This window comes from Mus musculus, chromosome 2 (assembly GCF_000001635.26).
Source record: "Mus musculus strain C57BL/6J chromosome 2, GRCm38.p6 C57BL/6J".
NCBI classification, from domain to species: Eukaryota; Metazoa; Chordata; class Mammalia; order Rodentia; family Muridae; genus Mus; species Mus musculus.
The window spans coordinates 102,862,961-102,889,924 of record NC_000068.7 but is presented as its reverse complement, the minus strand read 5'-3'; the positions used below and the strand labels follow the sequence as shown (position 1 = coordinate 102,889,924).

The following is a 26,964-nucleotide window of genomic DNA, read 5'->3' as shown; positions in this document are numbered from 1 at the left end:
CTGTCAGGTAGTGCTAACAGAATCTGGAACAATGTGAGCGCCAATGCGGCGGTGAGAACTTTAAAACTTTTACCTTGTTTGGAGAGTGACAATTCAGGTGACTCCCAAACAAGTCCTGTGACATCCTGCTCCTGTGGCATTTATTGCTGATCAACAGAGGCTTTTTGGGGTGCTGTGTTAAAAAGCTTAATCTTATGCAAAGACTGCTGTGATCCATTCGTGATGTCTGCCATGGACAAAATATTTTTGAGCATTTGGCTCCCTCCTGTCACACCAATGACACCATACCGGAGCACCAAACTTCTCTATGTTATGTTTCTGAAAGTCATCTGTAGAATCCTCTGGAAGTTTAGCCATCCTTGCATCTAGATAAGGAGCCATCCTCTCCACCCCACCCGGCATCCAGCACAGTATAAAAATAGTCTTTTACCCAGAGGACAGGTTCAGTCACGCGTGCCTCCTCTTCTGATTCATGCTTGTTCTGTTTTCCCATCACCCCATGTCAAGTTAGTTTCTTGGAGCCAGGAATCTCCTGTTTGAACCAAGGCCAGACATACTGGTAAAGGGACCCTTCTTCTCATCGCTTCATCTGCAAACTGAGAAGACAAAAAAAAAAGAAAAGAAAAGAAAAAGAAAAAGAAGAAGAAGAAGAAGAAGAAGAAGAAGAAGAAGAAGAAGAAGAAGAAGAAGAAGAAGAAGAAGAAGAAGAAGGGAAGCCTCACCCACGAGGGTGATAGGAGAAAGAACTAGCTAATGGGAAGAAAGCCTTTGAAGATGAAAGGGTTGTACTTGCATGTTAATTACAAGTTTTATCAGCCCCTAGAGCCTTTGCATTCTCAGCTGCCACTGGGCTCTCTTCTAGGCTTCTCAAATGTAAAACAGCAACAACATTCCACAGACTGGCTCGGCTCAGAGCATCCAAGTCCAGAAAGCTGAATTCTAAGCTCAAGCTAGCCAGGCACTCTGAACCACTCAAATTTCCCTACTTGTCCCCAAGGGAAAAAGTAGGCTCACTACCTAGGAAGGCAAGATAAGATAGAGCTGAAGTATAAACAAAAGGCTCCATGGAGAGTCTACTAGAAATAGCCCCTGGGTAAGATTAGGACATTCTGCTCTAATTCCCAACCAGTGAAAGCCTAATTGTGTGACCTTGGGCTATTGGCTTTATCTATCTAATGCTTCGATATACTGTGTGAACCACCTAGGATAATAATCCCTCTGCCTCCTCTTGACCTCTGCACCTTGGCTTGCTGGTGTGAAAGTGAGTTTGTTTTGTCACCCCCCACCCCTTCCCTGGTCAGGCTGAAGCACATGAATAAAACTACAAGGTGCTATTATTACCTGAGCTAACTTTCACCTTTATCTGTGTCTCCTATTGCTGGTTGACCCCAATCATTGAAACCATATTCTTTGGAATGCTCACCAATCTTCTCAGAGCTTCCAAACCCCTTCTTATCTAGGAGGGCTTCATATTGGCCCAGGCTTCTTTTTGGTTGTGCCATTTCCTGAAGCGTGTGAATATGTTCGGGCTGACAGGGGACTGAGGTGTTCTGCACAGGTGGGTCTCGATACTTTTGGTGGGATAGCTCAATCACAACACTGGAGACAGGTAGGAAGGCTATCTAGTGCTGAAAGCTTGAAACATGCAAGCTGAACTGGATACCCACAGCAGCACCATAATATGGCTCATAAAATGGAGAAATGAAGAAAGAAAAGAAAGAGCCTAAGAGAGAAGTTACAATGGCCTTGGCACTACAATCCAAAGAGGCTACCAAGTCAGAAAGAAGACTTGGAAAGTATATAGCACACTTGTCCTTATTGGACATCCTATTGAAACTTCAAGGCTTCAAGTGACTGCCCAAGGTCACACAACTTACTGGCTATATACCCAGGTTTTCTGACTCCTAGACAAGCCTTTTTCCATTTTCCTTCTTTGAAATAGTAGAGGATAAATCACTAAGCACTGAATTACCACTCTAAGAAGGCCTTGAATATAAAAAGGGATGGAACTAAAGGAGCAGTGCATTAGTGGCACAATGCAGAATGTATAGGTAATTACATTCTTTAAGGGCCATTGCTGCACTAGAGCTGTTCATTTTCTTGCATGTCTTATTTGGTGTTCTTTGGATCATTTTTGCCTTATGGGGCAACCGGAACAAAAGGTCCAGAGCAACCTAGACTGGCCTTTGGGATTCTGAGTGGCGTCAATGGTCATGTGCTTCATGGATTGAGTCAACAAGATGTGTACATGATAAATCGTGTCTGCTAGACACTGATGATGTAACTTGCGATGTGAAGCACAGTCTCATTGGTGCTTCCTGGCATCAACAGCGTGTCTGGGAGATAGACACTAAACAAAAAGCGATCCCTTATTTGAATACACATGTCCTGTGTTATGAAAGAGACACCCACAATCTTATGAAGGCACAGAGTAAGGGGATTCCCATCTGTTCTAAGCCTCTTGAGCCCCATAAGGTGACCAGCATCACCTGTATGTGTAGCATCCCCTGTTCTTTGAGGTCCTTTTTTTGTTGGATTTCTCAGAACCCCATCAGCTCTATGTGAAAAATACAGTCTAGTGGCTATGGCCCCATACCCATAGAAATATTAAGCAAATCTAGGCCCCCTTTGACTACCTCACTCTTGGGTTCTATAAAAGAGGAAGTAATGTAAGTTCTCCAAATATTGAAGTTAGTTGACAGTCATATCTGCTTCGTAGTTGATAGTGGTAGATGAGACTCATGGGAATCTATGAAGTTACTAGAGCTTTGTGGAACATTGTTGGAGTGGCAAAAGAAGGCAAATTCTGGAGAAACAGAAGATGCCACACGGAGCAGCACTGGGGAAAATTTATAGTGTATTCTCAGGTTGTGATATTAAGCCTCTGTGTAGGATTAAAACTTTCAGCTTGGACCTAGGGTTTGATAGCATCTATGTTTGAAGTAGCTTGTGGACTGACTTCCTGTGGTCATGCAGGTACATCCTTTGGGCTCAGACAAGATGAGCAGCTATGCACTCTGGGATATGAATGTCAATCTATTTGGCTTCAGGGACTTCACTGCTTTATCTTTAAGATAATTGCTGACTCTGAAGATGATGAAAGTAGATTCTTTCAGACTAGTGCTACGGATGTGGTGAGAAAACAAACATTCAAAGTCAAATGCAGGAGATGATAGAAAAAAATGTTTACCAAATGGTATAGGCAGAGACTGCCCCACATGATCTATTGTCGGCAACCGTGTCTGATACAAGAGAGAAAAGTGAAGGGTGTCTGCTCCATCATGGTGATAGCATCCTTCTCATCTTCTTGTACTTCCTTGGGTAGGTGAGATAGGGATGGAGATACAAATATTACATCCCACCAGAAGATACAACCCTTTGAGGCAGCAAACCACAAGCTTGCTATCCATCACCTGCATCTGGGCTCACACTTGTCATGTCATCCAGCTGAGTATCTCTAAGCAATAGAGCAATCAACTCCGTCGAAATAACTCCTCCCACAGTAAGAAATGTGAGGGTAGCGTAGTTTTAGTATCTCAGTGATATTGCCAAGACACATGGCTCTCTTTTTCTAACTTTGCACCCTGCTATTCTCATTATCTCCCAACAAGTCTTCCTCATGTTGGCCATCTGGCATCCACAGCTCCATGCATGAAAACTCTGTCAGTACCAATCAGCAGAAGGGATGCTTTATTCATAAGCACCTCTTTTAAAATGGAGAGGAGGCTTTCTTGGGGTCTTTGATTGATTTCTCTTTTCTTTCATGGGACCAATAGGACCACATGACTGGCAAGGAGAACTCAGACCACAGTTTGGATTTAAGCCAAGCATGATCTACCCATTGGAGATGGAAGTGTGGTCCTCTCCTCTCCAGAACAGGTTCTAGATTTCTGTGCAAATTTAAGTTCAGTTAGATCTATATTGCCATGGTCACAACGTCTGCTATGATGTATAAGGTCACAGAAAGTATCAATCGATATGGTAGAACTACAGTTTAAGACTCAGTATGTGGCAAAGCCAAAACTTCCAATTTCTCTGAGCCACACCCTCCAGCTTTTTCTGAGAAGCTGCCCTTCATGGCCAGGCTTTTTGAGACTCATTACAATTTGAACCTCCTTGGTCTATCTATGTCTTTTCTCAGTTCCAATAGCTATAAACATATCTTTTCATTTCTTCCAGAAAAGGGAATAAAACATTGAGACACAACCTTAAACTTGTATTAATTTATACGAGATAGCTCCTGGACTCCTCTTTCGCTTGCTTGAGCACTTTATTACTGGAAACTCATGACTTGCAGCCCATCTCCACACAGCTGGAGCTTCCCCATACATGAGGACCACTTCTCTGCAGTGATCCATTAAAAAAGAATTACCCTGACCTTGGATGAGCATCTCTTCCTGTAAGTTCTGAGATGATGACCCCCAAGGGAGATGGCCAGCTTCCCCTTTCTATTACATTTTTCCACTGGAGTGTTTTAATGTGTATGAAGTGTTTTCAGCTCCATTATCTAATCCAGTATTCACATTAACTTCGTGGTTAGCATTATTATACTCTTTTTTCCCTAACCGTAGTGAAGTTTTAATGATTTTTTTTTCTCCCAAGTTCACTTCAAGTCAAGGTCAGAGCTAATTAGTGTACTCTGAGGATTTGACTCCTAGATGATAGCTTCAGAACCCATGTGTGTACCTTCATACCATATTAGCTCCTTGGGGGCTGATTTAGCTTTAGGGAGTCTGGAATTGACTACTGAATCGTATACTAATATTGTCTGTCACAGGTGGGAAGAGCCCTTCCTTCTAGTTCCTTTGAGTTCAAAGTTCAAGTGTTCAATATATTAACCTTTTGATAAATCTGAGGACAAGATGGGGGTTTTGTTTTGTTTTGTGGTCTAATCCCCTGCCCCAGTGCATTTAGCTCAGCAGTCTAACATCCTGAGAGAGGGAGAGGCCTTCAGGATTTACAAAAAATCATTGGCCATTTCATACATGCATATTAAGATTTTGAGTCACTCCTCCCCACCCCCTAGTCTCTTCTTTAATTTGGTCTTTAGCCAAAGCCTTTCTTCTTCCCCATGGGTCCGCTTCTTGCCCTCAAGTCTGTTTTTGTGTGTGAGTGACTGGCTTTAGTTATAGTTGCTCCCATGAGCATGGTGGGGAAGCTATTTCCTGGGACACCAGCCCCTTATCAGTGGCTACACCACTGAAGAAAGTGACTCCCTGTCTCCCAGCAACCACTGACTGCTGCTAGTTTCTTAGGGAGCGGTGAGGCCTCATTATCGTCTCCTCTATTCACGATGAAACGTTGGCAGGTCCAATCTTGTGCAGGTTACCACAGCCACGGAGAGTTAATGAGTGTTGCAGTCACGTCATGTCCAGGATGTCTTTTTGGAGCACAGATCCCCATCCCCCAGCTCTTACATTCTTTCCTTCTTGTGGTGATTTTCCATTCCTCTTTGGTTGCCTAAATACAGTTTAAGGATTTTTGACACTATCCAAGGATGTTTAAAGACGGGTCTCACAGATGTGATTATTTAGTAGAGAAGAAGGAAGCCAGGTTTTTCTCTACCTAATGATGAAGGAGCTAGAGGAAACAGATTCTCTTGAGCCAACATCACTGTATTTTGAGATAAATTTCATGGCGGTGCACCTTGCTGGACTTCAGCTTGTTGAATCAGTTCCTAACTCATCCTTCAGTTCCCAGCTGGGACCTTGCAGAGCAAAAGCTTGCTGCTAGAACGAGCTCTTGGGTCCCACCACACCTTGTGCTCCTACCATGACTCACTGTTCTGTATAGTTGACTTGTCTAATGTCTGGCTTCTCCACTGGGCCATAACTTTTATTGGAATAGTGACCCCGTGAGCCTTATTTAATGTCCTGACCCCAGAAGCATAGTACCCTGCACATAGAATCATTGGAAGAATCCTCATTGAATAAATGAGGTTGGAACTGGAATTCTTTTCTCTGAAGGCTTGTGATCTACTTTAGGATTAGAAAGGTTTAGGTGAGATTATGGTTAGACATGGTGAGTTTAGACTAAGTTTGAAATTGAATTTTTTGAAAAAAACAAAACAAAACAATGTCTCTCTATTGTCTATCTGGCAATGAATCTAACACTCTATCTATCTATCTATCTATCTATCTATCTATCTATCTATCTACCTGTCTGTCTGTCTGTCTGTCTGTCTGTCTGTCTGTCTATCATCTATCTATCTGCCATATATGTACTTGCATTATTTACATTTAGCTTCTAAGCCTATCATTTATCAATTTATACTATCTCTTTAAACTATTTTCATATTCTCTCTTGCACACACACACACACACACACACACACACACACACACACACAAGCACACATGAAAGATCTCTCATCAAGCAGGCTTCATCTCCTTCCATCCTTCCTTTGTCTGGTACCTATCATTGCGCTGTCCTCAGTCTCTCCACAAGTGACATCATCCACGAGATTCTCTTCTGTGTTTTTCTTAAATGCTGCCACACAGAAGCTGAACGTGTGCAGCATCTGACCACTCAGATACATGTGAAGGACAGAAGAAGTGTTCTTCTAAACCCAGCACTGTGGGGGTCAGGTTCGTGGAAGCAAGCTGTGGATACTCCAGGCCCTTTTTGATGGAGCACAAAGTGAAGTTCCCAAAGTTCTTCAGAGATGTGTTTGAAAGAATTCTCTCTTATTTTAAACAAGCACCATTAGGTAAACTCCAGGCTTCCTTTAGCTGCTGCCTCTTCATAGGGGGAAAAATGCCCCTTTATTAAGTGTGTGAGCTTCCTGTTTCTGTTTTTGGAGTGTTACAGTCATCAGCCACTTCTGGATTCCGCATTGTTTGCATTGTTAAAAACCTTGGAAAACTCATCTGGTTTCTTCTCCAAACAAGTTTCCCAGACACCCCCAACCCCCAACCCCCGGGAAGGCATTCAGAAACAGGCCCCAGTTTCAAACAGGCGACCAAGAAACAATGTCTCCTAGAGCCAGGCAGTTTATCTTTTTCTAAAGTCTGGAATAAAAAATGTTTACTCCAGACTACATAGTTAAGTCCTAACTGTCAGAGTCGTCTGTGTCCTGTATGCTCAAGATGTAATGTGGGTCCTGGCATCACAGCTGGATTCTAGTCCTGCCACTTGCCAGTTACACTGCCTTAAGTGATGCACTTAGCCTCTCCATGTCTCATTTGTCTCTTCTCTGAAACGGAGGCTTAATTCCCACGGCTTAAGCACTGCTGGGATGCTGTACATGAAGCCCTTGATAGAAAGTCTGGCATGGAACAAGCATTCAAGAGTAATAATTATGATCATTGTTACAATCCTAAGGCTCCAAGGCCTCTCTCTTCCCCATTCAGTCCTAACTATGCTCCTGGTACATTTGAGGAACGCTTCCAACTGCCTTGGGAAAGTCTTCATTTCATTTCTGAGCATAGTCAGCTGATGAATTCTCATTTCATTTGGCGGGGTCAGCATCCTAAAATTGTGACTCCCGCACAGGCTTACTGGAACGCTTTCGGAGCAGATGAAGCAGGCTGTGAAGTTCCGGGAACCTTGGCTGTAGCTGGTGAAAGCAAACTGGGAAGCACGCTTTGGGGCCTGTCTTTACTTGCACAATTACAGTCAATCTCTCAGGCTGCCTGTGTCAGCAGGATCAGCCTTTCCTGCCTCCCGTTCTTCCAGTTACTGGGGGCAAGGGGAGGAGTGGCTTTTGCCTGTGTGTGTGTGTGTGTGTGTGTGTGTGTGTGTGTGTGTGTGTGTGTGTACATGAGGTGTAAGCATGGACTGTGAGCATGACTGCATACAGGTGTGCATGATAAGGCCAGATGATGCCTGGATGTTTTTATCTTTCTCTACCTCATTGTTTGGAGACAAGGGTTCTTCCTAAACCTGGATCTTACCTGTTCAGTGAGATTAGCTGGCCAGTGATTTCCAGAGACTCCCCCATTTCTCCTTCCCCAACATTGGGGTTATAGGCACAGCCCCCCTGACATTATAGATAGAGGCTAGAAGTCTGATCTCAGTTTCTCATGTTTGTGTGGCAACCATATTGCCTACTGAGCCACGCCCCCCCACCCCCCCACCCCAAGCTGTAGCAACACTTCTTTACAGTGTTGTTCTGTGGCCTCGGAGCACAGAGGAGCCTTTAGGGGGTTAGTTCAATGCAATAGCTTCTCTCTGCTGGAGTTTCTCAGGGCCCACACCCTTCCCACAAGTCCCAGCTTGGGGGCCAGTTTCTGAGTGCATAAAGTAAATGCCTCCCTGCCTGTCATTGGGATGTTCAATTCTTTCACCTCCAAAAATACCTGTAATTGCCTTTAACTGCTTAGTTCTGCTGTCCTCCAAAAGCCACTCCCAGCCACACCCCCACAATGAGCAAGGCTTTTTACACCTTTTAAAAGGAGTATTTGCATCTGAGTCAGCTTTCCATCTTCCATTTCATGAGAGTTTGGCTTAATGTTGTTTGGAACGAAACTGCAGATTATCAAAACAAGGATGACTTTTCATTGCATAAAGACATAATAGATTCAAAACTCAAAGGAATCCTTGGTATCAGGGGGAGTCAAGGCCAGTTGCCTATGGAGAAGAGCATTTACTGAGCATGTACTATGGTCTACTTCCTTGATGGCAATTTGCATGCATTTACTGTCTTACACTCGTCTATTCTTCCGAGTAAATATGTATTGAATAAACGAGCGACACTTCTTCAGCGTCACAGGAGTCTGAGAAATGGAAGCTCATGAATTGGAATCATTTAAGATGCCTCAGATCCTATGTGCTGGGATAGCATTTAACTCAGAGTCACCTCCCCTCCCTCCCATGATCCCACCAGTTCACCTTTGTCTGGTTAATTCTAGTCTTCTGCTCTCTGGACTCAGACCTAGAAAAGTCAAGGTCTCTTTCGTGTCTTTGTGGAATTTAGATTAAATAAATCTTTTTTTTTTTTTTTTCTGGATCATTGAGTAAAAAGACTCAGTTGTAATAACTCAGAAAGGCTGATAAGCAGGAAAGGGGAGGGTGAGAGTTTTCCTCTTTTCTCAGGGACAATGGGCCCTTAAAGACCACCAGTGGCCAGGGATCCAGCTAGGGGGCAGTTCTCCACTGTCCCCACTGAGCAGCTTCTCAGGCAAGGACCATCCCAGGACTGTAGAATGGTTTGAATTGGTCCCAAATACCGAAATTCACTGCAGGGCACACTGGGGATGTTTGTGGTAATTTAGGAAGATTCTCTCTAAGGAAATTAGCAACTCTGTTGTGTTTTACTTAATTGAAACCATTCTTTGCCTAGAGCTCCATTGATGGGTGGACTCGCTGCAATTTGAGAACAGGATGCTATCCACACTTTTTGTTTTGTCTGCTCTTTCACTCTGCTGGCCAGTCCACTCTGCTTGAAATATTCATTACATCCTAGCTGTCCAGATAACAGAGCAAAATGCCACTACCCAGTCCCTGGATCACTGGGAAAGTTAATCAGCTTTCTCACAGACCTCTTCTAGCTGCAGAGGGCTGGGTTGGGAACTAGAGATTCTCAAATTCCACTTCTTTGATGAGAATGCTGGGATCCAGAGAGCTGAAGTGATTCTTTAAGTACTCATAACTTACTAGTAAGGAGATGAGCACAGAGATCCATGTCAAATAAGTGCTTTCATTACTACATCAGAGATATTTTGTGTCACACTCTCTGACACCATGGATAAAAAGACGAATAAGGTTGGGTCTAATGGGACCCTTACTGGTTGGATGGGGCAGATTTCTAATATATATAGTGTTCTTTATAAAAAAAAATGGATCTGTCTAATGTGCCAGATCAATTTAGTCCTATCATCTATCTATCTATCTATCTATCTATCTATCTATCTATCCATCTACCTATCTATCATCTATCTCTACCCTCTATCTATGTATTTTTCTATTCATCACCCATAATCTCTTACTCACAATATGAGTTGTAAGAAGCCACATAACTGGGTAGTCAGGGCTGATCCCTAAACATCTTGAGGGCTGGAGGTCTTTGGCATTAATTAAGGATATAATAACTGATCATTAATTAAGTTATCACAAGAGGTGCTTTACCTATAGGCTTCTTTGAAGACACCTACTGGCCAATAGCTACCAAGTACTAAGCACTTTGCTAAGACTCAGGCACTTTGCCCAGTGCCTTATCTGCAGTCCTTCATTTCATCCTTAAAAGCACTCCATGAAGAAAGCATGACCTTTGCTTCACCAGTGAAGAACCTGAGGCTCAAAAGTTAAAAATGACAAGCCCCACATAGCCTCACTGAGAGTAGGGCCCCACGTGTGGACAATGATCCAGATGATCTTGTGAGGTTAAAGCCCTAACATTTCCAAGTAATGGAATAAAGTAATACTAGCACGGATGATCAGAGTCACAGTTAGGCTACTCTGAAACCCTGGATTGCCTTGAGTTCATGGCTAAGATCTGGAAGGGATAGATACAGCTCTACTATCCCCAATACTGAAACCAGCTTGTGATCCGAATGGAGCCCTTGTCCTCAAAGCCAGGACATTCAGTAGCCATGCGCTTACCTTCCAGTTCTCTCTTGCCTATCTTACCGAGTCCAAATGCTAGAGGCATCTAGAGGACATCAAAAGGAGATATTTTGATCCCTGGAAGATGAATATGAATCCTAAATTTATTTTAATCTGGAGATGGGTAGAGGAGAAATTCCATTTTGTCCAGTGTATTGCTTATATTTTTCATGCCTGTGAGCAAATACCTGGCAGAAAGGGGGTGAAGGAAAGAGGGTTTCTTTGGGCTTATGGTTAAAGAGAGTACAGTCACTGTGGTGGGAAAAGCATGACAGAGTTCATGGTAGCTGGAGCATATCACACCAGGAGGCAGGGGACAGGGATTCTGGCATTCCCTTCACCCCATTTATATTTAGTCCAGAACCCCAGCCCAAGGGATGGTGCCAGCTAGACCTAGGGCTGGCCTTCCTTCCTCTGGAAAGCTTCTCTGAAAAAAAAAATCACTCCTAGGCATACCAAGGAGTGTGTCCCCCAGGCCATTCCAAATCCAGTCAAGTTGACAACGGGCAGTGAGTCACCACACCAAGAGTCAGATCCTACCCAAGCCCAGTAAACAAACAAACAAATAAAAGAAGGGCACCCTTTCTTAGGAGAGTGAGCTTAAGAGCACACTGGTCCCCTGCCAGTGCAGCTCCAGCTATGGTGACAGACAATGCCTTGTTTTGTTTTCTGTCTAGCATTGTTGGTCTCAGACACTGCCTCATTCATAGGTTAGTGGCTTCCCTGTGTGCTCTTTGTTTCTTCATACACTCTTTGATGGCAGGGATTTGTCCTTATCACTTGTACCCAGGGTCACAGCTGGCATACACTTCCATATTTTATGGATGACCCTGTGAGTCAAGACCTTTCACCGTGTCCTTATTCTAGGCTGGTGATTGTTTGGCATGAACACGGTGTGTGTGTGTGTGTGTGTGTGTGTGTGTGTGTGTGTGTGTGTGTGTGTGTGTGTGTGTGTGTCAGATTTTATCCCACCTGGCCATTGTTCTCACCCAAAATTTTCTAGAGGTCTCTGTAGCAAAAGAAGAGCCCTTTGGCAGGTCTGCTCCCTTGTCATTTTGAATGGCCATTTATTTTAAGGGAAATTAACATCTTATTTTCTTTTGGCATCTTGATAGAGGGGTCATTTGTATCTTCCTGTATTTCCAGACTTCTGGGTTTTCAAATAAGCTGTCTTCCCTAATAACGGGAAGTTATGTTTGGCCCACTCCATGTGAGAATGTAACACATGCTAAGACTCTTGTCCAAACCCTGTGGCTTTACTTAGATGTAAGAGCTTGTTAAAAATGAGTTCTGGGAGCTTGGCATTTGAGACCGGCATCACTGTTACAGATGTAGTTGCACAGGTTGAAAGCACAAAGAGGGATGGATCACAATCACTAGGTGATTGGAAAAGTCCTAACCCTGGACATCCTTTGGCCCAGATTTTTAAAATCCCCACCCACACAGCCCAGCCTCTGATGGATCTGTTTTACCCTGTTCGTATGTTCAAAGTGTCTGCAGAACGAACAAGAGTCAGGCTCACGGAGGAGACAGGCACCTTCGTGGCATCCCTACCTACTCACTTTAGCACACAACATGAAAAGAGAAAATGAGAAACAAGAGATGGCAATGTTGCAATGAGGCCTGATGGTTTTGGTGCCTCCGATTTGGGAAGTGGTGGGAACCTAGAACTCGGTCTAGTTGCAATGCTTTGTCATTGCAAATACAGCTATGTCACCTCACTATGTTCTGATAAACTGGAAGATGGTGAGGAAGTAATCTAAAGGCATGACTCTAGTTTGGCTTTTTTGTTTTTTTGAGACAAGGGTATTTTTTTATGTAGCCCAAGATGACCCAGAGCTCATGATAATTCCTATCTATGCTGGATAGTTTCATGTCAATTTGACACAAGCTAGAGTTATTTGAGAGGAGTGAACTCCAATCAAGAAAAAGCCTCCATAATACCAGAATGTAGAAATGACTGTAGAGCACTTTCTTAATTAGTGATTGATGGGGGAAGACCCAACCCAGTGTGGGTGGTGCCACCCGTGGACTGGTGGTCCTGTGTTCTATAAGAAAGTAGGCTGAGTAAGCCATACAGAGCAAACAAAACAGTGAGCAGCAGACCTCTAGGGCCTTTAAATCTACTTATGCCTCCAGGTACCCATAGGATTTGGGTTCCTGCCTTGGTACCCATCAGTGGATCCTGGCTCAGTATATATAAGCCAAATAAACCCTTTTCTCCACAAGTTGCTTTGGGTCATGATGTTTTATCACAACAATAGTAACCCTGATTAAGACACCAACTTAGCCTCTGGAATTGTTCCATCCTAATCCACCTTAAGTCAGTATTGTCTACAAGGTGAGCTACAGATAAGTGTTAAGTCTTATGGGCAACTTAATTTATTACTAAACTCATAGCTATCCGGATAAGGCTTTTTGAGTAATGCAAGGAAGAGGCCACTGGGGGTAGAAAACTATCTAGTGCTACTAGACTATGAGTGTCACCATTCGACCCAGGAACTGAAGTGATAACATGGAGGGAGGGGCTACAAAGATCAATCTAAATAGTATTTGAACTAGATTTTGTTTGTCATGGCAGAGCAGAGGTCTTGTCCTGCCTACTACTCTAGCCAAGCAGAAATCCAATCTGTTCGTTAGGATTTTTCTTTTCATCTAGGTCCCCAAACGGTCCACCCTGTTAGACACAGAGCTCTTAAGTCCCAGTGCAGTGCAGATTTCTGTATAAAATTCTCCACCCTAAAGAGAGAAAGAAATAATCATCTCCCATCGATATTCTAATTCCAACTCAATTTGCATGGAATTAGAATATTGAGTCCCTTGCCTTGAAACTGTCTAGGAAGAGGCCTGACTTCCCTTCTCTTGTGGAATTTCTGGAAGCCAAGTTAAGAGGCTGCCACTTGTGCTTCCATGAGAAAACAGGAAGGCCTTTGCTTGACATCTAACCCTTGGGTAGGTTGTTAAACTTCTCAGTCTCAGTGTTGCCATCTGCTCTCTGCATAAAGGCTTGTGATGGTTACCACACTTATCTCAGATGACTGTTGTTAGATGAGGAAATCGCTGTGCAGGGACTAGCAGATGCAAACCATGTGCCCCTTTGTGTTAACCCAGCTCAGAAGCCCAGACAAGGGCTCAGAGGCTGAAATAATCAGAGCCAGTGTTTCCCAGCCTGCTATGCCCCACAATTGGCTTACATGTTAAGTATCCCAAGCAGGCAGCCATGGCTTTCATGAGCTGAGTCTCTGCTTACTACCTCTGCCTCTATCTTTTGCCACTTTCATGATAAGAGCTGGGCTCAATGGGCTTCCTCTCAGATGAGGAAGGTCACTTATTCAACCTCTGGATGCTGTGCAGAGAGTCCCAGGATGCAGAATCTTCAGGACACTTGGGCTGCCATCCCACACAGAGTAGCAGCTCTGGACACACTGCAATCTTTTCACTTCCACTCAAAAAGAGGCTAAAAGAGACAGATAGAAGGAAAGGAAAAACAATAGGTCCTACCTTGGACTTTAGGTGGTAGATGAGCTTTGTAGGAACTGGAGGTGGCCTTTCGAATTCCTCCTCTGAGTGACCCCATCTTGAAGGGCAATAAGCCGTACTTCAGTGACTGAGTCTTGATATTTCATCAGGTCCACTGTTTATCCAGCAGTCACAGTAATGTATCAGTCACAGAAATGTACCCAGCCATGGCAGAATGTACAAAAAGTCCGAACTTTTCTATTTTCCTCTCTGCAAGGTCAGATAATAGATCTTCAAGGAGGTCTCTTTTGCAAGGTACTTTTATGTTTGAAACAAGGAGAGAAATACGAAGGTTATACTAGGCAAATGAGTTCTAAAGCATTTTTGCATGATGTATCTTATATGTGACACTCTTAGAGCTTCAGGGCCCTGTGCTAATTGCTCCTTGTCTGTTTCCATAGACATCAGTGGGGTGACCCATTTTCCTGGCACTTTCAAGTTAAGACTGACCAAATGATGAGTATCATGTAATGACTGGCCTCTACCTCAGAGTTTTCCAGACTGGTTTAGATATTCCCATAGGGGAGTTTGAGAGGGCCAGGGTAACTGGAGGGGTAGGCTAGGTACTGAGGTGAGACTAAACAAGGTGGATTCAGGCTCTAGGTCTATCTCAAAGCCCTCATTCTGGCTCCACCTCAGATAACGATACTTACTGGTCTTAGCCATCCTGAATCTTTCCAGTGCATCATGGTAGCAAAAGAAAGATAGAGCACTACTCTGCTCTATAAATGCTGCTGTTGCCCCTCCTTATCCTGGCATCAACCCAAGAAGATCTAGGTAGACTCAGAAGATCTGAGGCAACATCTATGTTCATCAAACTCTCCCTGCATCTCTTGTTCCTTAAATTCTCCATCTGTAAAGTGGGTGCATAGTACCGACCCTTAAGGCTTCAAAGGACTGTTTTGGTATGCTTGTGTTGCGTATCTCATGAGATAAAGTCCTATTAACAAGGTGATCCAGGTCTAAAGTACACGATGCATTCTGTTCTACAGAGAGTGACACCAACACATGTCTTTATTCCTGTGGGAATTTTATGGCCCTTTCTGATATTTGAATGTGCCTCAGGTATGCAAACCCATACTCTGAGCCCTTTTATCTCACAAGTCCTGAAGATGTCCTAGCTTTGATGCTATCAATTAGTTTTATTTAGATTTGAGATTACCCATGACTAGTGATTATACTATTTAGTTAGTATTATGATTTCTATTCTCTTAAAAATGATTTTCCAGGTGACATGTGTGTGATTGCATAAGGCTATTTCCATAAAAAAAAAAAAACCATACAAAGCCTTTTGAGCATATTCTCATTTTACTGAAGGAGAGAGAAAGGCTAGATGTGTCACAGATCCTACTGCAAGTAGTTCAAGGTCACGTAGCTTATAGTGAATAGGATTTGGGTGTGACCCGTGCATCCTCCTTCTAGATGGAGACTGGCTCACCAGCATGCCAGGACTCACTGATCGCTTCTCAAGTGCAGATAATAACAAGTAACCGCTTCTTATTCTGCTTTGTCTCTCACGAGGTCCCTCTCTTGATCTGCCAGTCTTTCAAAGTGCTGCCTCTAGACTTGTGCAGAAGGTGTACTCTAATTAGATGATGTCAAAGTAATTACAGCTGCCCAGAAAAAAAAATAACTGCAAGACAAAGTGGAGCTGTCGTTCTTGCCTCTCCGAACTGCAGCGGGAAAAACCGTATGTGGCCTTCTGCTGCTTTGTCAGTCCACTTAACCACATCCTGAGTTTGTGCTAGTCAATCTGCTAAATCAATAAGATCCAAAAGTGGAAAAAAAACAAAACAAAACAAAAAACCAAAGGTGTTAAGGCCAGTGGATTTCCTGGTTGCCATGGCAACACACAAGGGTACACACTGTGGTTTCTTGTTTCATCTGTCTTCCTGGAGGCTTGTTCCCCATGGAGGACTTGGACTTACAGAACTCCTATTTAGTGAGATAAAACTAGGGGCAAGCAAGCACCTTGATAGATCCAGAAGAAGGGGGGAAATCTTCAGCAGGGTCTTACTGCCCATGTACCCAACACAGAAGCAAAAGGCAGGAAGAAGGCTTCTTCTCACGTTCTAAAAACAACTCAAGGCATCTCTAGACTATGCAATGGGTTGGCTATTTGGAGGACTTGGCAGAATGGCCCGGGTGACAGCTTCTAAGGGGGTTGCTCTTTCATAGAGTCCTGTTGGCTCATGATGGACTCCTTGTTCCTTAAACTAGAGACTGAGAGGTCAGGGTGTCCAGCCAGGCCCCCAGATATTGGGGTGCCTTTCCCCTTTGAGTGCCAAGAGATGAATAGCTCAACTAAAAGCACCCCATGACAAATTCTGAAGGAAATTCCCTCCATATGATTGTGCATGACTGTCTTCTCTGCTCATTAAAACTTCACCCGCCTTGGGGATGATTCCGGGAGAGACTGAGTCACTAGTTACTCATGGTCTGCAGTGGGCAGCCAAAGGCTATCTAGCACCAAGAATGATTTTGGCCTCATTCAAAAGTAGATGCTGAACAATATACTCTTTCATTAGGCACCCGTCACATGGGAGTCAGACGATGGCACAAGTGGTGTAGGGGCAATGGGAAAGCTGCCAGCCTTCTTCTGTACTGGCAGGTTTGGTGGAAGCAGGGGCTATACAGCTTGAATGGTTCCCAGATGGAAACTTCTGAGCTGCAAAGACATCGCACAAGTGGAAAAAGAGTGACTTGCCCATGATGTACTTCGGAATGATGCTCCCTGGCCATGAGTTGTAGATTTATTGGGAACAGCATGCTCAAACATCTTATAAAATATACTTTGTTAGAAGCATTGTACCAGGAGTCAGGATGCTGCAATTAAAGTCCCCTGAGATTGTGCTTTCTTCATAATGGTCTAGGGGACCAAGCTCTCAATTTTATTTTCTTGTTTCTCACAGCTAATTTGTTTAAGGCCCTTTATTGTCCTACCTTTAATCATGGATGATCTAATTACCAATATGTTTTTGTTTTTTGTTGTTTTTTTTTAAAGAAAAATGGCACGTTCCCTACTTGCTTCTAATCAGAATCAGCAGAGCTAGGCTCATGAATTGTGTCATCTTCTGTGTAAGATGTAAGCTCTGCAAGTCAGAGGGCAGTAAAAGAGCCTTGGATTTAAATGCCAAACACTGTGAAAGTAAAACCCACATGTGCACTGGTTGCCACTCACTGCCCACGCAATTAGTGTGGCAGTCTCATAGGGGGCTAGATTCTGTTAAGGACCATCAAGCAAGGGTGTCAGGTTCCAGCTCCATCAGCCTAGCACATCTACTTGGTAAGTCTAGACCTTTGGGATTGCCAATAGACATTTCGGAAAGTCACAAGTGAACCCAGCTGTGGATCAAAGCAGAATGCCAGCTCTTCTCATTAGCTCTGCCTGAGCATGGCTGGAGCACTTGGGATATAAAGGACAGAAGGCTGAAACTGCAGCCAGGACTGAACCATTCCAATTCTCAAAAATGTCTTGAGAAGAGAACAGGATAAGATCAGAGAGAATCTCGGTTGGATAAAGCCAGTGAACAAGTTGCAGTTCAGGAACTCTTCCCTGAGAGAGGATAACAGATCCAATAGTATGGTGATTTTTCCACTGTAGCAACTCAGACCTGTTGGGTGAAGACCTTCCCCCTTCAGGCAGAGTAAAGGAAATTGGGTAACAAATGGGATTCTGATAGTGTTCAGATCTGTTCCATGTCTAAGCTACCACTTAACCCTGTGACTCAAACAGCCTGACTGTTCAGTCTGTACCTGGCTCTACCACTTCCTTAAGACTTCTCAATGAATTAATCAATGCATGTGAGGTGTGGTTAATAAAAGAACATGCTCCATAGGATTGTCGTGAGAATAAAATGAATTATTAGGTGCAAAACTATTGAAAACTGTAACATCACCCAGAAAAGGCGCTGTCTTTGCTTGCTGGTGTTCCTACAACCCATGATAAGTAAACTGTGGTAATTAGGCAAGTCACGGAACACAGGAAACTGGTCTGGCTTCTATGTCTACTATCTCTAAGACGGCGACTTTTCTCCACTACAGTCTACTGTGAGCCAAATCAACAGAAAAATACTTAATTCTGCCTCATAACTCTTGGGGAGAGAGCAGAAAAGACCAAGCATATGGCTAGTTCATGCTAGCAAGCATCAATTCTTTTGGGGTCATCTAAAGAAGGGAGAGTTGGAGAGCTATCCACCTCTCTTGGGCACAGTGTGTTCATAAGTGTCTCCTGGTGGTCTGCATGTGTGATATATTGCTGTCTATTTTCAGGAGGTCTAACTTCATAAATGATCGCCAAACTTGTGCAAATGTGTTGTATCCATTACAGAGATGATGTCTTCAAAAGCCAGTTACAAAAACACAAGCGGTCTTCAGGAACATTTTCTTTTATGGAAAATAGCAAGTGTTCAGAAACAGCTTCAGGCTCAGACATTTTTAGTGGCCAATAGAGAATCCTTAAAGAAGCCTGATTGGTGACTCTTGGTAGATATCAGGAGAGCACAGGAAAGCCGATCTATTTGTGGCCAGAAGTCTATCTTCCTTCTTCTAGAGCAGGCTCTACTCTCACTCACCTCTCGAGCAACTTTGGGAAAATGCAGATAATGGAAACCTGAGTGGAAATTACATAGTGGCTCCTTCTTTGATGATGTTATGATTTTCTTCCAGTTGGGAAATGACTGGGTGTATGAAGAATCCATTTCTCTCTGACTTCACAATGTAAGCAAAGTGTTGAAGTGGGTGATTTCCCTAGTGAAATCATATTTTTCTTGATCAGAGATAAGGTGGATGGTGCCATAAAATAGTTATGCCTTTTCTGAGAGTGAGTTTTAACCATAGCCCACAACAGGTTAGAAATCTGACCCTTCCATTTGGATGAGTTTGGTCATGACTTAGTGCCTCAGATTCTTCGTCTCTAAAATGGGCTTTCCATACTCTTCCCCAAGAATGATTGCTTTAATTGGTTATCTAACATTAAGTGGGCAGACCTGAAGTCATATACCTAAAAGTAACATTACAGGAATTGAACATTGAAACTCTCTCTCTCTCTCTCTCTCTCTCTCCCTCTCTCTCTCTCTCTCTCAAGTGGTCTTGAGAGGGAGCAAGGATGGTATGGGAGAGTTTGGAGAGAGGAAGGGGAAAATTAGGCAATTATACTTTAATTTCAAAACTAATATTTTTAGAAAAATGACTTTGCCAATGTGCTGACCTCATAAGACTCAGATGAGAATTAAGTTAGATGAAGTTCATAAGGCAGTTGGCAAATCTCCAATACTCACAGCCTCAATTACTATAAGCTCCATTTTTACCAGTTTCATTTAGTGAGTCCCACAGACTCTAGCAGGTTGGTAGCATGGTCCCTTTAGCAAGGCTGAGCACCAGAGATGTTAAGCAGCTCCCTGGCTGTGCCATCTCTTGGGAGTGGCAGAGTCTGGGAGGATCTGAACTCAGTTAAGCTATTTCCTTCTCAGGTATTATGGACACACTCAGGTGTCTCCTTCCCCTTGATCTTGGGGAATCTTGGATGATGAACCTAGAGATGACCCTGCCCTGCTCATAGCCTGTCATAATACGCACTCTAAGGGAGCGGCATGTCCCTGGAGGCTTCTCTCTCAATCAGAAAGTAGCTCCAGTCTACATCTTTCATTGAGCCCATTCTGTCTCTCTAAGGGAGGGGCTTCGAACAGTTCAATTCATTGTAAGATAAAGGAGATTTATTGGAGACCAGAGGGTTCCGAAGAAAACATTCTTGAAGTATCTTCATATGGAAAGGCTTGTTTAAGAGATACAATTGCCATTTAATATAAGCCTACTTGTGTGTGTGTGTGTGTGTGTGTGTGTGTGTGTGTGTGTGTGTGGTATACCCACACATGTACATGCCTGTATATGGGTGCACATGTGTGGGTGTTTAGGTGTTTGCACACATACAGAGGTCAGAGGACAGCATATCTCTCACTCCTTAGAAGCTGTTTATTTTTTTCTTCAATACAGTGTCTCTCACTGTCCTGGAGATCACCATGAAAACTAAGGCTAGTAGCCGTCCTGTAAGTCCTGGATATCAGTCTGCCTGTTTCCCCAGCACTGGATTCTAAGAGTGTACCACCAAACCAGCTTTCTTATAGGACCTAGTGCTTTTTCAGCAAGCTTTTTATGGGCTGAGTTATCTTTCCTAGCCTTAGTATTTGTCACCCAAGTCATAGGACTCCTAGATGGCAGAGGCGTTGTTTCTGAGGAAACAACTGTAGACAGACAGAAGCTCATCCTCCATACTCGAAGCTTGGTCCATCGCTGCCATGGATACTTGTGCCCTGCTGGAGATGATCTTTGGTTCATGCTGCTCCCCTCTCACCCTTCCCTTCATGATGGGAACAATGTTGGCTATGCACGGGTGGGATAAGGAAGCAGGAGCGTTACCTATCCTGGGGTTAGGAGAAGAAAGTAGTGGTGAAGCTTGCGGGTTCCAGGAGGCCAGTCCAGGTGGGTTTGAATGTCTGCTTCACCATCACAGCTCAGTGATCTCGGGCATGTTTCTATAGTCTCTCCTCTCTGTGCCTCACTTTCTCTATCTGGAAAGTGGTAATTAATATTACCTGCCTCTTAAAGGTGTTTTAAGGAGCAGATTAGTTAGCACTTGTAAAATGCTTGTAAGAGTGCCTGACATCTACACAAGCACTCACTTCTGCTATCGTTCTTGGAGAGTCTGAATGCCTTCATAAATTGCCAGGACTTAAATGACACACAGAGTTCAAGGTTTGGCCCATTTTAATGCAAGAGTGACCCAGAGAGGATGGATGGCTTATCAGCATGATAGTTGATCTTGATGTCTGGGGCACCATCATTGCAATTCCTAAGTGTCCAAATGCCATGAGGGTTAGGATCTGGATTCTGTCTCACGAGATTAAAATAAGCACAAGCGTGTACTTAATATTTTCTGAGAATTTCTTATTGACCCAGCAGCCATTTTCAGATGCTGGCAGTGTGTCAGGCCCCTGGCTAAGGTAGCAAGGTGAAGACTGAGTTTGTCTGTCTTCTTCTGCCCTTGATGGTTCACGCACACACAGAGTCAATTACAGGGACACTTAGCAAATAACCACCACATGTCCACACACTATCCTAAAAGTCACATTGGTTGTTGCACATGGAACATGAGGGGCTTTACTCAAAAGTCACAGCTTGCATTGGGTTCTCTTGCATTTGCATATCCAATCTGCCAGGTGGCCAGCTAGAATTGATTTTCATAAGAAAGAAACTGCCTCTCATCTCCCAACCATTGTCCAAGCCTCTGCCTTTATTTTTAAACCAGGAGTTGACAGCAACCACCTGGGTCAGGAACCGGCAGGTGGCATCTGACTGAAGTCACCTTAGCAGCTCTACCTACAAGAAGCTGATTCAAACATTTCTCTTTTTTTCTCTTTCTTTCTCTCTTTTTCTCTTTCTCTCTCTCTTTCTTTCTTTCTCTTTCTCTCTCTCTTTCTTCCTTTCTTTCCTCCCTCCCTCCCTCTCTCTCTTTCTTTCTTTCTTTCTTTCTTTCTTTCTTTCCTCCTTCCTTCCTTCCTTCCTTCCTTTCTTTCTTTCTTTCTTTCTTTCTTTCTTTCTTTCTTTCTTTCTTTCTCTCTCTCTTTTTTCTTTCCTCCCTCCCTCTCTCTCTTTCTTTCTTCCTTTCTTTCTTTCTTTCTTTCTTTCTTTCTTTCTTTCTTTCTTTCTTTCTTCCTTCTTTCCTTCCTTCCTTCCTTTCTTTCTTTCTTTCTTTCTTTCTTTCTTTCTTTCTTTCTTTCTTTCTTTCTTTCTTTCTTTTCTTATGTATGCTGGAGCAGGGAGAGGCCCTGGAAGGGCTGTCTCTCTGAGTGACAGCTTCCCTTTGTGAAACTGGTCAACTGAAACCTAAGCTGCAAATGTCAGTAAAAATAAGTAGTATTTCAAAGGGACTTTGTGCATTTCCTTCCTCTGTGTGCTGTTGCTTCACCCGCCAAGAACTGCACGAGTGCCTGCAGAGAGCACACTGGGCCCCAGAGATAAGGAATTAACTGCACAAAACCTCCTTTCTTCATTTGTCTGCTTCCAGTGTTTCATGATTTTTTTGTTGTTGGTGGTGGTGGTTTTTGGTTTTTTTTTGTTTTGTTTGTTTGTTTTTATGGTACCTGCTTGCTGAAAACAGAAACCAAAGAAAAGAAGCCAACTGATATTGGCTTACATGCCTTCTTAAGGGTGCCTTCTTTCTTGGTTTTGCATCTGTCTGACGCTGTTCGGAATCTGCTTCCTGCTTTAGAAGCGAGCAGCTGTCACCTGCACAGTTTCAGAATAATGGGCCCACTTTTGTCATCATGAAACAGTTGTTTGGGTGTGGCTCTCCCCTGTTCTAAGCGTGAAGGATCTTCTCAGCACATGGGAAGCTGGTTCAAAACACTGTGGGGTGATTGAAAACACTGAGAGGAGTTCCCACCTCAGCCATCTAAAAGCTGGGGAATTGTGCACGTTGCTTTATTTTCCCCCAGCTTCTGTTTCTTGACATTTAAATATATATACAAAGCTTTTTTTTTTTTTAAGAGTACAGATGACAGAATCCCAAGAGTTCAGGACATCAAGGAACAATTTAGGGAAAAAACCCTCCTCTCCCACTATGATCCACTCTGAAATGAAATGTAGAACAAAGCAGGGTCCAGGTGGAGCATGTGGCTCTAGATAGAAATGGTCACTTCCTTCAGCAACTCCTTTCTTTACCTTGTATTCTCTTGTTGGTAAATGCTGAGCTTTGGAGGGTCCAGAGTCTGGGTTAAAGCCACTTCTTTCTGTCTCAAGACCCAGAGTCAGGCACATTCTCCGTCACTGCTGAGAGAAAATGTCGTGAGGTGACAATTCAGAATATAATTGAACCATCCCTGCCACTATGAGGACAGAGCATTTCATGTAGAAGAGAATTCAGGGCTGTGTTCTCAGGCCTGAGGTGTTCAGAATGGCTGATGGCATTGAGGGAAAATTGTAGTTGGAAGAGAGCCAGCAACTCCCGGGCTAGAGAGGGAGAGAGACTATAGCCAGATCACATTGTTCTTGACCAGAAGGAAGTTTATTCTGGGTGCAGCTGAATGTATAGTGCTAGAAGTGATAAGGCAAGGGGTAACACCAGTTGATTGTGGAAATGTGTATTATGAGCACATTTCCAGTTGATTGTGGAAATGTGCTCATAATACAAGAATAGGTGGGAAACAGAGTGTGGGTATGCATGTGTGTGTATCTCTGTGTGTCTGTGTCTGTGTGTGTGTCTCTGTGTGTAGCTTTCTTAGAAGTTGGCTTGTGTTTCTTTATTACTCTTTTGGATATTATTTTGTCTGTTTCCTATGACTTTATATTAATTTGAAGAATGGGCCTAAAAAAGTCATTATTAACGAAGATACTTTAAGGATGGGGTCCATTATGATATCATACGTCAGATCTGAGGGTCCCTTATAATGTCACATCTCAGATTTAAGCTTGATGTATCTTTGGAAAGCCAAAGTGAATTTTGAAGGCCATGTCAGTAGTGTTGTTTATTTGGATTTTTGTTGTTCTGAGACAAGGTCTTACACTGTAGTTGACCCCGATTCACCATGTAGCCCAGGCTGGTCTTGAACTCAGGTGATCCTCCTGCCTCAGCCTCCCAAGTGTGGGATTTCAACTGTGAGATACTATGTGCTGTTACTTGGTTTTCATGTGTGTGCATGTGTGTGTAGGTTCTCATTTGTGTGCCTGTTCATACAAGCATGTTCAGGCAAGAGAAAAACATTGGCTTTCATTCCTCAGGTGTCATCTACCTTGTTTTTAGACACAAGGCCACTTATTGGGCTGGAACGCACCAAGAAGGCTAAGCTGGTTGGGCTGCGAGCCCATGGGATCTACCTGTTAATCCAACCCTAATATTGCAAGTGCTGGCCACCATACCCAGGTTTTTTGTTTTTTTGTTTTTAATTTTTATTTATTTATTTTTTTAATTAGGTATTTTCCTCATTTACATTTCCAATGCTATCCCAAAAGTCCCCCATACCCCCCCTCCCCTACCCACCCACTCCTACTTTTTGGCCCTGGCGTTCCCCTGTACTGGAGCATATAAAGTTTGCAAGTCCAATGGGCCTCTCTTTCCAGTGGTGGCCGACTAGGCCATCTTTTGATACATATGCAGCTAGAGTCAAGAGCTCCGGGCATACCCAGGTTTTTATAGGTGGATTTTGAGGGATTAAACTCAGGTTCCCATGCTCACAAGGCAAGCACTTCACTGGCTGAGCCATCACCCCAGCTGCATGTTTGGCTTCTCCCAATGCCCCATCTGGCGTGGTTTTTTTTTTTTTTTTTTTTAAGTCTTCACTTACAAGCACTTCTTACCATTGATCTAGTTTCATGCAAATTATTAATGCAAAAGCCTCTAACATCTCCGTTTCCTCCCACAGATTTGAATGTAACCTGCCGCTACGCAGGTGTATTCCATGTGGAGAAAAATGGCCGCTACAGTATCTCCCGGACTGAGGCAGCTGACCTCTGCCAGGCTTTCAACAGTACCTTACCCACCATGGACCAAATGAAGTTGGCCCTGAGCAAGGGTTTTGAAACATGCAGGTAAGAGAGCAGCACCTTCACTGGGAAAAGCCCACTGGTTGGGGCGGCGCTTATGGCTGGAAGGCTCCTCCCTGACAGTTGAATAAGTTCTTGCCTAAAGAGGCAGCCCTACCTATTAATTTGGCCAAGTCAAACTGAAACCGGTATGACAACTGGAATTTAAAGTCGGCTAAAGACACCTTTGTGAATCATAGGGAGGGAGGCCAGAGGAAGCCATTAGGGTCATATCAGTTGCAACCCTCTGGCCTAATGTGCTCCTGTAGCACTCTCCTGGCTTTGAAGAGGCATTCAGTATCACTGTAGGAACCACAAGAAAATGCAAGCCAAATAACAGTGTTTAAGATAAATAGGTAGCTGGCAGAGTCTTGACTGTGCAGACTTGACACAAAGCACGTTCTTCAAACCTCTCTCTCTCTCTCCCCCACCTCTCTCTGAGCTTTTATGTTGAGCTTCTATGCTGCTATGGTTTGACAAATTAAGTAAAACGATGTGGAAGTTTTAAAGCTGTATTACATTAAAGTTATTATCAGAAGCCTTGAGAAGTCTTTTACAAGGTACACAGGTTCCCAGAGGACCTTCCTCAAATCATTTTGTTCCAGGATAATTGATAGAGGCAGAGAACATTTTATATATATGTATATATATATAATTTATATTATTTATTATTATAATGAATAGTATATATAATACTATATATTATGCCAATATATTATATAGACTATATATAATATAAATACATATAATATATAAAGTAATACATATTATATGTTATACATATACATATTTTGTTTCCTGTCACTACTGTGTTAGTGTGTATGTGTGTGTGTGTGTGTGTGTGTGTACTTTTTTGTGGTCAGTGGTATGCATGAAGAGGGGCTTAGTGACAACTTCAATTGAGTAATTAGTGTGGTTTGAGTTCCCCAGAAGAATTAGATAGTTTTCATAAGGGCTCTGAATGCCCACCCCAGCCCATAGCTTAGGCACTGTAGCTCCCTTCCTGCGGCTAAGCCCACATGTGTTCCCACACACATGCGAACAATGCTTTTAGAAAGTCTAGTGCAGACCTCTTCGTGCAAGCTATTAAACGCAAGTTAATTGCATCTGTCCCCAGCCCTTAGTTACAGACTCAGGCACCCACCACTTGAATGGCAACTGAGACTCTTGCTCTGCCTAATATAGTAACCATGAGCCACACATGGTGCATTATATTTAAGTTAATTAAAAGTAGGTTATATGAAAATGAGTTCTTTGATGGCACTAGCTGAGTTTCAATTGCCTGGTAGCTGCCGTATCAAACGGCATGGCTTAGGGTAGAGACTATTTCCATTGTTTAAGAGTGTTCTCTTGAGTAGCGCTAGCTAGGCATCTGTCTGTAACTGTCCAGAGCTAAGTCTGAGGGATGTTAATGAAGGTGTGATGGCTCTGCAGCTATAGGTTGTGACTCATTAGCTTCATGAAGGATGGCCAGTTAACAAAACCTACTCCTAAGGCTATGCTTTACAATGTGGTCTGACTAGGTCGCTGTGTTAAGAAAGTGTTTTTAGGAAGCTGGTCTATGGTTGTGAAATGCAGTTAAGACATACTTTTGAAATAGAGGGTTTTTTTGTTTTGTTTTGTTTTGTTTTGTTTTTGGTTTGTTTGTTTGTTTTACCTGTTGAGAGCTAGAGGGAAAAAATACAGAATATTAAGCTGCCAGGATAATGCCAAAGGCATCCTTTACCTTAATCCTTAAACTGCCCTGTTTATTTCTAAGACATTTTGTAGAGGAAGCAGCCGAGCCCCACAGCTTGTCATGGATACACTGCTTATACTTAGACGAGTCACAGTCTGCTGTGATCAGTCTGAACATAATGACTAAGTCCTCCCAAGGGACAGAGGATAAAGGGAGAGGATGCAAGGACTTGTCTTTCCTCCTGTTGACAGTCACTCACTAAGGCCATATATACTTATAGGAATTTTAATGTCCCCAACTCATGTATAGAACATGCACATATAAGTGACAGGTAGAATGATATAGTGAAAAAAATCACAATAATACACACACACACACACACATATATATATGTGTATATATATATATGCATATATATATATATATATATATATATATATATATACACAATTTTCCAACATGATGTGGAGGGGCAAGGTAAAGAGTAATTTCACTGTTGAGTATTATTTAGAAAATAAGCAGAAAAAAACCTCTGCTGCAGAAATCTGTCATCGCACCCATAACTGGTATTAAGTGTTTCAAAACTCACTTTCATAATTTCCCTGAGGTAGCTAAGGAATCTGATATCTGCCAAAAACCAGAAGGGAT

General features: G+C 43.1%; 1 protein-coding gene across 11 annotated transcripts in view; it reads left to right on the top strand.

The window, feature by feature from the left end:
• The window catches only part of Cd44 (CD44 antigen), a 90,529-nt gene that overhangs the window by 11,745 nt on the left and 51,820 nt on the right, over window positions 1–26,964 (top strand). For all 11 annotated transcript variants that reach the window (XM_006498649.2, XM_006498647.2, XM_006498645.2 and 8 more), the window contains exon 2: window positions 24,479–24,644. In XM_006498649.2, the coding sequence (XP_006498712.1) occupies window positions 24,479–24,644 (166 nt within the window). The remainder of the gene's footprint in view (window positions 1–24,478; window positions 24,645–26,964) is intronic.